The 12,404-nt window shown below is 38.3% G+C and overlaps 1 protein-coding gene across 2 annotated transcripts; it reads right to left on the bottom strand.

Moving 5' to 3' along the window:
• Positions 1 to 4,139: 4,139 nt before the first annotated feature.
• Positions 4,140 to 12,041, bottom strand: LOC109703971. Of its 2 annotated transcripts, none has more exons than XM_020224724.1 (6): positions 11,577 to 12,041; positions 9,745 to 9,900; positions 8,092 to 8,160; positions 7,806 to 7,970; positions 6,021 to 6,164; positions 4,140 to 4,351 (listed from the first exon to the last, which is right to left on the bottom strand). In XM_020224724.1, exons 1-6 carry the CDS (start codon positions 11,916 to 11,918, stop codon positions 4,292 to 4,294), a joined length of 936 nt encoding a protein of 311 aa, XP_020080313.1. In that variant the 5' UTR covers positions 11,919 to 12,041; the 3' UTR covers positions 4,140 to 4,291. The 2 variants fall into 2 exon arrangements, with proteins under 2 accessions (XP_020080313.1, XP_020080312.1); XM_020224723.1 differs by having other exon boundaries at positions 7,806 to 7,976; positions 11,577 to 12,039.
• Positions 12,042 to 12,404: the final 363 nt, after the last annotated feature.

Below are 12,404 nucleotides of genomic sequence, written 5' to 3'. Positions count from 1 at the left end.
AGTGGCATATGATTGTTGATAACCTTGACATGAGAACCTTAGTGTAGTTGAAACACTATGAGATTGGGTACAAGAACACCTTGATTCCATGATGAGATTACCCTTAGAGATAGGTCGTCCATGCCGCGACAGGGTGAGCGTCGACAGCAGGCTCCGAGTGGTAGAGTCTATGCAGCTCAGGTGGAGGACTCTACAGCAGCCGACCGAGTGGTGGCAGGTATCACTTTGATTTCTGGCATTAGAGTTCGCACTCTTTTCAATACTGGTGCATTGCATTCCTTTGTTAGCCGAGCATTTGCATTGTTGCATGGTCTAGAGTTAGGGGCATTGTCACAGACACGAGAGGTGCAGATCCCGGACCATGTTTTACAGGTTGCTGAGTGTTGTTGGTCGTGTCCGGTGCAGTTGGATTCGTGGGTCATGCCCGCAGACCTGTTGGTGCTAGGGCAGCTGCAGGACTTCGACGTTGTGCTCAGTATGGATTGGCTGGCGCGGTACTATGCTACTATTGATTGTGGAGCGAGGACTGTGACGTTCCGCGAGCCAGGCCAGGAGGAGTTTACTTTTAGAGGCTGCAGGAGCACGCTGTTTGCCACCTGGATATTTTCGGCGAGGGCTCGACAGATGCTGAGTAGCGGGTGTATTGCTTTCTTAGCGACAGTTGTGGAGGTACCTACGGCGGCACCGGAACTCGAGGATATTCCAGTAGTCCGCGAGTTTCCGGATGTATTTCCCCTTGAGTTGACGACATTGCCGCCGGAGAGGGAGATTGAGTTTGTGATTGATGTAGTTCCTGGAACTACACCAATCTCGAAGGTACCTTATCGGATGGCGCCGGTAGAGCTGAGAGAGCTAAAGGCACAGCTTCAGAATTTGATGGACAAGGGATATGTGAGACCCAGTGTGTCGCCTTGGGGAGCGCCAGTGTTATTTGTTAAGAAGAATGATGGTTCGCTCAGGTTATGTGTAGATTACCGGGAGCTGAATAAAGTGACCATCAAGAATAAGTATCCCTTGCCGCGCACTGATGATTTGTTTGATCAGCTGCAGGGATCTCATGTCTTCTCGAAGATTGATCTCCAGTCAGGTTACCACCAGCTGAGGGTGAGGGCCGAGGATGTTCCCAAGACGGCTTTTCGGACTCGGTACGGGCATTATGAGTTCACGGTGATGCCTTTTGGATTGACGAATGCCCCTGCCGCATTCATGGATTTGATGAACAGAGTGTTCAAGCCGTTCTTGGATAGGTTTGTGGTAGTCTTCATCGACGATATTCTGATTTACTCCCGGAGTGATGCTGAGCATGAGGAGCACTTGAGGATTGTGCTACAGCTTCTGCGCGAGAAGAAGTTGTATGCCAAGTTAAAGAAGTGCGAGTTCTGGCTACGGGAGGTTGCTTTCTGTTATGGACTGGGTTGATTTCGAGCTAGACGGGGTAATAGTTGACAAAGAAGATGAGGAGATACAGGTTTTCGACCCATTACGTGATCTGATTTCACTCCATCAGAGAATGGGCGAGAGGACCTGAGATACGGGACTGAACCGGTGCGGATTCTTGCGTGCGAGTACGAAGATTGCGCTAACCGTTGGTGATCCCGTATGTAAAAGTGCAGTGTGGACACGAGCGGCGAAGAGTACGACTTGGAAGGCGGAGCCAGAGACAGGATGATGAGGGTTATCCGACTGCGTATGCCCGTTTGAGTATGTTTTAGTTGTCGTGGGACGAAATTTTTAATGTAGGTTGGTTGGAGATGTAGTATATCATGATATTATAAATATTATTATATCTTATATGATATAATATATTATATATATTATATTGTATGGATGCCGTATGCTTTGCATTAGTCATGGCGTGCTTATATTTTCATTAATTAAGGATGCACCGACCTCCTTAATTAACCTTTTTCCGTTCCTTTCTTTTCTCTGGAGCGTACCAGGGACGAGAGGAGAACGGTATGAAGTGTGGAGCACGTGCGACGTAGCGTCGGGGTTGGAGCCGGTGAGCGGGCGTGTTAAGTTAGCATCGCGTAGGAGACATGGTGCGAGAAGTGTTTTCGTCGTTCTCGACGCCGTGCCGGAATTGGAGTCGCTGGTTGAGGTGGGTAATCTCTCATTCCTCCATGGATTTCTTCTCTACTTCAAGCTTCATTCAATTCGAGCTTAAGTGCTGATTCGCAGGATCTTGTCGTCGACTGTTAGTATTTCAGTTCGTACGCGACGTATGAGCATCGGATTTCGACGAGATTTGATTCGTTGGAACCGAGACTTCGAGACGAAGATTCTGAGCCCAAGATCGCGATTTTTGGAGCAGGTTTGCCCTGTCGAACCCTAGTTTTACTAGGCTGCTGTTTGCCGAGCAGATTTCAGAGATGCTGTTTCGCAGGTTCCAGCGTCGACGTTTCGTATTCTGGCCCGTTCTCTGCGTAGGAGTGTCGGAATTCAGCGAAAGCTGGGCCATTGGATTCATGACTTCGAGACGAAGCTTCAGGACCCTTGTTTGCTGAATTTGGATAAGGTTAGCTTGGTCGGATTTAACGCTTTCTTCACTGCCAGGAGTTGCTTGAGAGGTGGGTTACATCGGTTTTTACTCCTAAGTTCATATTCGTCGGCATGTATAATTTTCGACCTTTGGATACTCTATTCTAGCTCGAATTCATGAATTATATTGTAGATTGCAAATCTGAATTTGGAGCATGTGGTAATAAATTAAGTAGGTTATACATGTTGGACTTGGAAATTGAATTAGGAGAAAACCTGCGATTTGGACCTGTCACTTGTTTAAACTGCCTGATTTAGCTCTAGGAGCCGTTATTAAATTGTACTGTCGCAGTATCTTCGAAACGAGTACTCCAGGTAGTTTAGATTACATTTACGCTCGTGCTGGTGCGCCGAGTGAATTTTTACAGGATCGGTCAGGTTGTTCCAGACTGGTGGGTGCCGTCAGAGTTGACGGTGGACCCATATCGCCTTTTTGGCGTCAGATTGTGCCGAGGGCACATTACCTGTTGGTGGGTAGACCAGTTTGAGTTGGTTACTTAACTTTGGCTTTTCAGAGCCTGTTTGAGCTCGACAGAGATACGCTGCATACTCGGTTGGGTAGCGCCCACGAGTGCCACTCCGGAGTCAGGCTTTGTGCTTTCGCGTTGGTGTCGCTCATGCCAGTTGGACTTGCTCTCCACGGACCAGTTAGTGTGGATAGAGCCCGATAGTCGCAACAGGGCAGGGACGGGTGTATTCAGAGTCCCGGGGACGGGTATGCTTACAGTCCCGATTGGATTGGGTCAGATTGGACATTTTTACAGTTGGTTAGAGAGCATGATAGTGTAGTGTTTGATAACGGTAGACTTTATTCCTGCATTTACTACTATTCTTGCTCCCTTCTGTAGACTTAGTGGGTGGACTGATGTTGTTTTGGGCGGCACCCACTGAGGACTACTTGTTTTTATAGTACTCACGCCCAGTTGTTACCCCTGTTTTGCAGAGCCACAGGTTTCGGCTGCTGCGCCTTCCGCGGGTCAGGATCGAGGCAAGGACGTCGCGAGTTAGAGCCCTACCCGACTGACAGAGCTAGAGGCACCCTACTGCAGGTAGTTGTTTTACTTCGAGCTTATGTACATAGTACTTAACTCGCCAGTGCGAGTAACGCTGTATTTTGGATTCTGAACTATGTATATGAAGCTCAGTTGGTTTAGCTTTTGTTTACTCGAGCAGCTCTATACTACTGTTTGTAGTATTATATGATTACAGGTACTATTGTCGCTTCGTATACAGGGGAATTTCCTTTGTATACGGCGGATTTGTCGGCGTGCCCGGGGAACGTAACATCCGGGGCGTGACACACACAGTATTTACTCTCTTTCATTTAATTTGTCATCCTAGTATTAAGCAACAAAGGCTATAGAAAATATTATTTTTTTTCCTTTTCTATTAAATTGTTAGCATATTTTTTTATTACTAATTTAATAATAGAACTAACAAAACATACATATATATTGAATGGCTAATTATCTAGTTTATGCGACTACATATCTATTGTTATCATTTGATCAAGTTGGATGATAGTTGGTTTGATACTTTTTGAGTTATTATTTTATATGATTGATTATCTTTTTTTATGAACATATGTAGAACAATTATACAAGTTAATGCATATTAGAATATATTCCTTAATATAGTCCAGATGTCCTGATTGTTCTCAATATATTATTACATATAATCAACATATATTTAAATATATTTAAAATAATATTTTATTCAAGTATATTCCGCGTATCGTATCCTAGAAGTTTTAGGAATTGCCGTATCGCCGTATCCGTATCGTGTCGTATCCGTATCCCCGTATCCGTATCTGTGCAACATAGTTTGTAGGTAAGTCAAAAAAATTATAATTTAATCGAAGATCCATCGGCACGCAAGCGTAACATGTGTCAGTACGGAAGCGTGTCGGTGCCGTACCGTGCCAGGCAGACAGCGGCCCTCGTGCCACGGCACTTTAAACCTTAACTTTACATACAAAAAAACTTACAAGTATGTTAATTGAAGAGTATAGTAAATTATATATTACAAATATCTAATTATTTCATTAAATCTTTTAAAATAATATTATAAGAGCTTATTGGAACCCAAAAAACTAAAATAAGTTCGTGCCAAAGCGTGTGCCAGTAAGAGATCATGTGTATCCATCAGCACGCAAGCGTACCACGTCTTGGCACGGAAGTGTGCCGGTGCCGTACCATGCTAGGCAGACAGCGCCATGCCCCCGTGCGTCGGCACTGAAGCAAGGTTTAATGTGCCATGGCACAAGAGCGTGCTGCTGTCTGCTTGACACGGTACGGCACCAATACGCTTCCGTGCCGACACATGGTACGCTTGCGTGCCGATGGATACTCATGACCTCTTACTGGCATGCTTTGGCACGGACATATTTCAGTTTTTTTTATTCTAATAAACTCTTATAATGTTATTTTGAAATATTTAATCAAATAATTATGAATATTTACAATATATAGCTTACTATACTCATCAATTAATATATATGTAAGTTTTTTTGTATGTAAAATACAACTATACCTGATGCAGAATAAAAATTTTTACAAGTTGGAATTTTTAAAATGCAAAGACACCTTTCTTTCTTTCTTTTGACCATATTACAGTCTTTTTTTTATAAAATACAAAAAAATTATTGGAAAAAATATTGGAAAAAGTTATTTTAAAAAGTATTTGAAATTTTTTCATTTATCTTTTCAAAAAATTATTAGATCTATCAAAAAAATTAAGCAATACATTATATGACAAACAAATTAAATAAATATACGTATCAATTGATTTAATTTAGCTTTTAATTTTATCAGTATTTTCAATCTTCTAACGCAAAAATAAAATATTATATTTGATGTGCCTCAAAATTTGTTTATTGAGTTCGATTTTGTTACCCTAATTCACCAAAAGTTTCGTAGTGCGACAAATTTTAATAAACTAATTTGTGAAGAAAAAATGAATGTTTATGGTGGATGAGGAGGACTCGGGCCTATAGAATATGTAAATTTAAAATTTGCATGTATATTGATAAATAAAAAGATTAAATTATAATTTTTTTTACTTACCTAACAAGTAGATCTTTAATTTGTAATGTCTTTGAGGATGTGGGATACCCGGATGTTTCTTGGTACCCAAAAGAACAAAACAAAAGAAAAAAAAACCAAAAACCAAAAAAAAAGCAAAAAAGCCAAAAAAAAAAAAAAAAACACAGTGTCGCGACACAGAGGGGGGTCCGAGATCTCCCTGTACCGTGCCCCCTTCTTGGGGCCACGATACGTGTCGCCTCGTGTCGTACGGCACAGGGCGACACTTTAATCCTTGATCTTAAATATGTCAAATATGTATTTTTAAAGATTAATAGTCCTCAAGCATACTGTGGCAGAAACAAGTAGTAGTTTTATTAAAATTAGCAGTCCAAGGTCATAATTTGTAGCTATATCAACATAAAGAATATTAAAACAAACAAGGCCAAAACATACCTCTGCTTCAGGGAGTGTACTGAGACCACGATCATTTCTTTCATCCAATAGCCCACCCCCCATCATATTTCGAGCTTCCTCTCGGACTAAAACAAGTCTTGCCAACAGCTTTCGATCAGGAAGAGTAGGTCGTGATTCCATATTCTTGAAAACAGAAGAAAAGAAAAATTAAAGGTTTTGTGCATTAAAGAGTAGGAAAAAAATAAAAAGAAATAATTAGTGGTTATTATTCTACAAATCATGCCATTTTTCAGATAAATGTAGTGTACGCAACATGAAATCTTGGCAACATGAAATGTTTAATTCACTACAATTGAATTTGGTTGTTAACCTTGCAATAGTAAAAAATTGGTGCTATATTTCTAAAATCCGAAGCGTGCCTTTCTTTGTAACAGCAAATATAATCAAAATATAAAAACATACAATGTTAAGATGAAACAAGAAATGCTAGTTAGAAGCAAAACAACATGTTAGGCATCCAAAATACGTTGCATTTTATACTTGATTAACAGTTGTAAAAAGAATTTTTTTATTAATAGCCTTAGAAAATACTATAATTATAAAAATAGTCCTCTAAAAAAGTTATTTACAAAACTAGGTCTATACGGTGAATGAATTACCGCTTTTTAAATGTGGTAAATCATTCACCGCTTTCTTCAAAGGATTAAAACTATTTTTAGTATTTAATACTATACATCTTTTGAAGTTTGGATGTAGAAAATATATAAATTAGGATAAAAGCGGTGAATGATTCATAGCGAATGATTCACCGCTTTTAAAAAAGGGTAAATGATTCACCGCTTTTATCGGCCTATTTTTATAAATAAAAATTTTGAATGCCTTTTTTTTATTTAAAAGATTTTGTAGGCTTAGTCACCCAAAAACTCTGTTGTAAAAAACATTTAAGAAGAAAAGGCACATTTCTTTGAAGACCAAAAGCTTTTTTTGTTTTCAATTGCCAAATTTATTGACTCCACAGAATTCCAAATGAGCATAAGAAGTTACAACTCAAGAGGAATTTAACATGCACCACAAGGATGGTCGGATAAACCAATTGGATTGCATTTTATGACAGAAGGACCTTATAAATGTTCCATGTATTGTATGTGGACTAAGAAATTTACGATGCCCAAATGTACAGGATTATAACACCACAGTACGCGTCTCAAATCAGGATAGTGCTGGATCAGTGCATCTTGATAAAATCAAGTATTAGCCTGAACTTCATCCACAAGCAATTTTAGATGGGCCATCAAAACATTTGACTTTTAGACAACTGAAATTTGGGGTTCAGATGGCTCACTAAATATCACTGTATATACATGCAGGCTTGGCCCAAAAAATCGAAGGGACTTTAGTCGTATTGTAATTGAAATATTCACCATGCTCATTTTGTCTTTTGATTGCTTAGTCTATTCTATAACCTGTGAACCAAGGATTGATGCTCGACTGGTACTGGCTAGGCCGGTAAGCCATTGGCACAGCACGTGCCACAGCACTTTACATGTTGAAACTTGGCACAGTCAGCCATAGGCCCTGTATGGGGCCCCTGTTATGTACAGGCACATGAACACGGTCAACATAGGCATATTGACACAGTTGGCAGATGCCCCCCATGCTGACCAGCAAGGCAATCCTTGCCAGTTTCTATAACCAAATAATGCAAAACATCTGTGTTTTCGATATCTCTAACACACATACTATAGACAAACAACTAAAATATTCTAACTTTTCTTTATGAATCCTCTTTTGAAAATACCATCCTCTTCAAACATCTGAACTTACCTCCAGCAAATCATCAGCCTGGTCAGCAATGTCATTAAGATTTGCTCCTGGAAGTTGAACTTTAAGGCCGTTCTCACTTTTAAATACGCCTCCACCTGCAGCTACTCTCCGTAGTAATTCATGTCTGCTTTCTTTTTGAGGAGTTTGGCATAGAAGACCAATCACCTGAACCTGCTCCAAATCTATTAAATAGTCACCAAAGTCCAATATAATGTTGTATCGAAATTTTCCATCACATTTAACAAATATAATTTGCGTAGTTTAATATCTTAAGAGTAAGACTTACGTGTGGAGGGCACTTCTTTGTGAGATGATCTAAAACTGTTTGCTTGATCACCTCTAGAATGGACTTGCGCTGGCATAATAAGGAATGCAAGGTGAACAACAGATAATATAGTATTCAAGCAAACTATGCATGTATATGTTACAATGAGGTCTTTGGATTTAATTTAAACTTGCCTGTAAATCAAGTTTAGCAAGAGTAGATATACTAGTTTTAACATTGATCATGACAATGCTAAGGAGATCTGCCATCAAGCCATGGACTCATTTCCTTGAAACTATTTCGCCAAAAAATCCAAAGTTATCTTTCGTGAAAAGATGCAACATATGGCTCAAGACTAGGCAGTGGGTCTACTCAGCATCACCGTAATCGACAGTGAGACTAATATTTCTACTCTCACTATACTTAATTTATGGGTGACCAAATTGCAATTACATTAATCCAAATGCTTCCTATAAGGAAATTTCTATCTTACACGATAAGCATGATAACAAGTGTTACATTAGGGATTACTGAATAAGATAAATCATGTATTGGTGCAATAGGTGTTGCCAGTAAGTGTAATGACGCCTAACCTAAGTCACCTGCTTAACTCAGCTTTTCAATCTTGCCTGAAATTGACAAAACCAATCTGTATTGATTTGGTTTTTATCAGGAAATGATAAGAAAAACAGTGCCAAAAGAGTTTTTCCTGATGGCATCTTTTCTTCCTTTTCTGTTAGTTTAGCACACTTCTCAGATGACCAAAACGTGATGTGCACCCCAAAAGACTTTTTTTGCCATGGAACGCTTTCCATTATACTTTCTCACTTTAAAGCTAGGTAACCAATGTAAGTAAATAGGAGATAAGAGTTAAGATTAGGAGGGCCAAGTTCCTATAAGTGAAATCTGACATATTTCAAAGCCCTCTCATGCGCAATTTCCCATTATCCAACCTCTATCAAATGTCTACTAAACATAATGTTAGTGGAGAAATCATCTTCACTCGATTCAAATCTTCCTATTCGAGGGATTCTTTCACCCTCACTGCAATTCATGTCATTCATTTTTCTTGATTTTAAGTTATCAAGCTTCAATATAACATATTGTAGAGATCTAAGATATAATTATGCAAAGCAAGAAAGAGCTAAGATTTATGTTTTCTTTCATTATTAATTCTGCAACAATTTATTTACTTCGAAAGTACAACAGCTTATGTATAGGTGGTAGATCATTAGATATTGAAATTTATTCTTCCAAAGTTCAACACCTATCCTCTAAAAGTTTCTTGCACCGCTTCTGTTTTCTCTTTGTCAATCTTATATTCCATGTGATTGAATGTGTTGGCAGACAAACTTGTGTAACCCCCTTTTTCTTGTTATTGTCAGTTAGCTTCCAATGCGCCCCTACTAGATGCATAAAGGCATTTTCTTAGAAGAAATAAGGAAGCACAAGTTACAACTAAGTTTTTATTTTGCAGTGCCAAGCATAACTAATAGGTGTATATATCGCAAACAATTCATCGCCGCTAGCCTATTCTATTGTATAGTAATTAATTCATTAACTCAATCATTGAGCTTGAAGCAAACACAAGAAGTTTATCATAAAGAGAAGAAAAAAGAAAATAAAATACGGAATGAAATTATATATGAATCCATCCAAATATTTATCGAGCACCTGCTCGTCATGATCCTTATCAGCAATCTGGATCATGTAGTCGAGAGCCATCATGAACCCAGACTCCATCTCATCCACCCTCTTCCCGATAACCCCCTGTGCTACTATCTCCACCGCCATCGGCTCTGATGCCTCGTCCATCTCCATGTCCTCCAACTACAACACCGACCACCATACCATCATCATTTCTCAAAAAAAAAGGCAGATTGAATATATATCCCTACAAAGTTTCGAAATCATGGATATGTTGTTACAGAGTTTTAATTTTGTTATTGCTAATCAACAACCACTAATTACATAGGGCCATTATGCCCTTAAAAAAATTATTTTAATTTGTTAAGCATGCAGAATTTAGGATTCACATAACATAATGCAAGAAAACAGAACCGAGACATTAGAAATATAAAGTAACAGTACAAATATTACAAAAATGTCAATCCAAAAGTAAAGTTTTAATAGAAAAAAGTAATTTTAACCAGTCAACAAATAGAAAGGCATTAAAAAAAATTATTCTATCATTAAAAAAAAATTGTTGAGGAATATACCTGCGATTTCACTACTTTACATAGATATAGAGATAATTCTCCACAAAAAAAAAAGGTAAAAACAACACACCAAATAGTCATTTAAAAGAATAGGAGAAAGGTACAAAAATTTCTATATAGGTCCTTCACTTTGAAGACAATTAGAAAAATCTAACTTTTTATATTTTCATATAATTCCTTAAATTTTAAAATTTTACCCTCAAATTAAGTTCTTTCAAAAGCTATTCTGCTAGAGGGTTTTTTTTTTTTTCTCTAAACTATATCTTTAACCTGTCAAAGGATAAAATCAAAATAAAGAGACGTGCATATGATGTATGAAGGAATGAACATGCAAAAGAAAAAAAACGTTAAGGTCTTGTACAGATGTCGACGTAAGTTATGATAACTTATGCAATATGAGGATTTTCTTACATGATTGCAAGCTAGTAGCTTGATTTTAGCTCCTTTATGTTGTATATAAATATTAAAAGTGTTGTTCTTTGGTAGCTTAAACTTTCGAATATAAATGGTAGTTTCACATAATTTAACATAGTATCAGAGCAGGAATTTCTAAATTCGAGTCCCGCTAAGCCTTTCGTCCCATTAACTCCCTCCTATTTAATTCAAGCACAAGTTTTGAGCCAATCAAAAAGTCTCATGGCCAAACATGGTAGGGAGAAAGGATTGTTTTACATTATTTAACACTTGACATTCGTGTCACTTACGAGATAATCTATCTTATTCTTAAAAAAAAAAATTTGAGCAAATCGAAGAATTATATCAAACAAAATCTTTTGAGTAAATCAAAGTTCTATACCAGACAAGATGTCCATGCATCAAGACAGCGCCTAAAGGTAAAAATGCCGACAGTATGAAATCCTATAAAAGAAGGTAAAAATGAATAGAACTTACCCAAAACTATGACTCACTTTATATGACTAACCTTTAAAACTTCTGATTTCGCTACCCGACCTCTTATAATTCATCTCATATGGGCCATTGATGACTATTTGAACTTCAAATTTTGAATGAGTTGTTCGACTTTACGAGCTTGATTGCATATTTCATGTAATTCATATGACTATAAATAACTGATGATGAGCCTTAATTTTTTTGTCGAAAGAATCATAAACGACTTAATCAAGCTGGGTACAAAAATCAGTCTATAAAGGTTAAAGATTTGAGTAATCGAATCAAAACGGCCCATAAAAGAGAAATTCTCTAAAAACTCATAACCTACTAAAAGCGAAATTTCGGAAACTATGCATGGAGCATGAAATTGGGTGGGCTCAGGAGGGAGAAGCATACCAGTTTGAGCATCTCCTGAAGCAGGGAGACGACCTGCTCGCCCCCCTTGAGAAGGGCCTCGTGCCGTGACGGATCCCAAGCGTCGCCCTTCGCTTCAGGATCTGCTGTTATTAGAGGAGGGAAGGGTGGAGGATGACGGTCTCCCTGTGGGCTGTAGAAGCGTCGGGAAGCGCAAGAGCGTCGTCGGAAGGAGGCGATGTTATAGGAAGGAGGAGAACGAGAGGAGAGCTTGAGCAGCGAGCATGATGACGACGATGATGATGATGATGATGGTGTGGGTTTTTGGAGAGAGAGGGCAGGGGGGAGACTCAGGAGAGAGGAGGAGAAAAGAGCTGCCGGCATTTGTTTCCTCTCTTTGCCTTCTCCGGTCTGCCGCGGAGTGCCGCCTGCCGGCTGCTAGGGATGGAGTGTGGGGATTTGCTTGGGAGGAAGAGCAACAAAGTGATATTTTTTTGATACATAAAGTGCAAGTTATCCAAATCTTTCATCTTTTGTTTCAACTAGTAAGTTCCCAGCCTTTTTCCTTTTTCTTTTTTTTTTTTTTGTTGCAATATGATTCGTAACTTTTTATGTTAAATTTTAAGTTTCAAATTTTAAATTTAAACATTCAATATTTTAAATATTAAACTACAAATTGAATTTAAAAAAATCAAATACTAAACTTTAAATATTGAAATTTTACTTTTCAATGTAAAAATTAAAATTTTAAGTTTCGACATTTTATAGTAGATGCAATTTTGCAAAAGATAAATCCAAATCATCATACATCTGCAAAGTAACAAAACTAAAAATCCATAAAAAACTAATAGTAAGAACTAAATATCAATA

The sequence above is a fragment of the Ananas comosus genome, unplaced genomic scaffold (assembly GCF_001540865.1).
Source record: "Ananas comosus cultivar F153 unplaced genomic scaffold, ASM154086v1, whole genome shotgun sequence".
Lineage (NCBI taxonomy): Eukaryota > Viridiplantae > Streptophyta > Magnoliopsida > Poales > Bromeliaceae > Ananas > Ananas comosus.
This window is presented reverse-complemented; position numbering and strand designations above follow the sequence as displayed.

What these genes read in the sequence shown, in the direction of transcription:
- LOC109703971 (XM_020224723.1), bottom strand. Translation starts at nt 11,918, where the DNA reads ATGCCGGCAGCTCTTTTCTCCTCCTCTCTCCTGAGTCTCCCCCCTGCC. An exon ending in TTCAGGAGATGCTCAAACTG is followed by an intron (nt 9,901 to 11,576) that starts GTATGCTTCTCC and finishes TCGGTGTTGTAG; the next exon opens with TTGGAGGACATGGAGATGGA. An exon ending in AGGCTGATGATTTGCTGGAG is followed by an intron (nt 6,165 to 7,805) that starts GTAAGTTCAGAT and finishes TCTGTTTTCAAG; the next exon opens with AATATGGAATCACGACCTAC.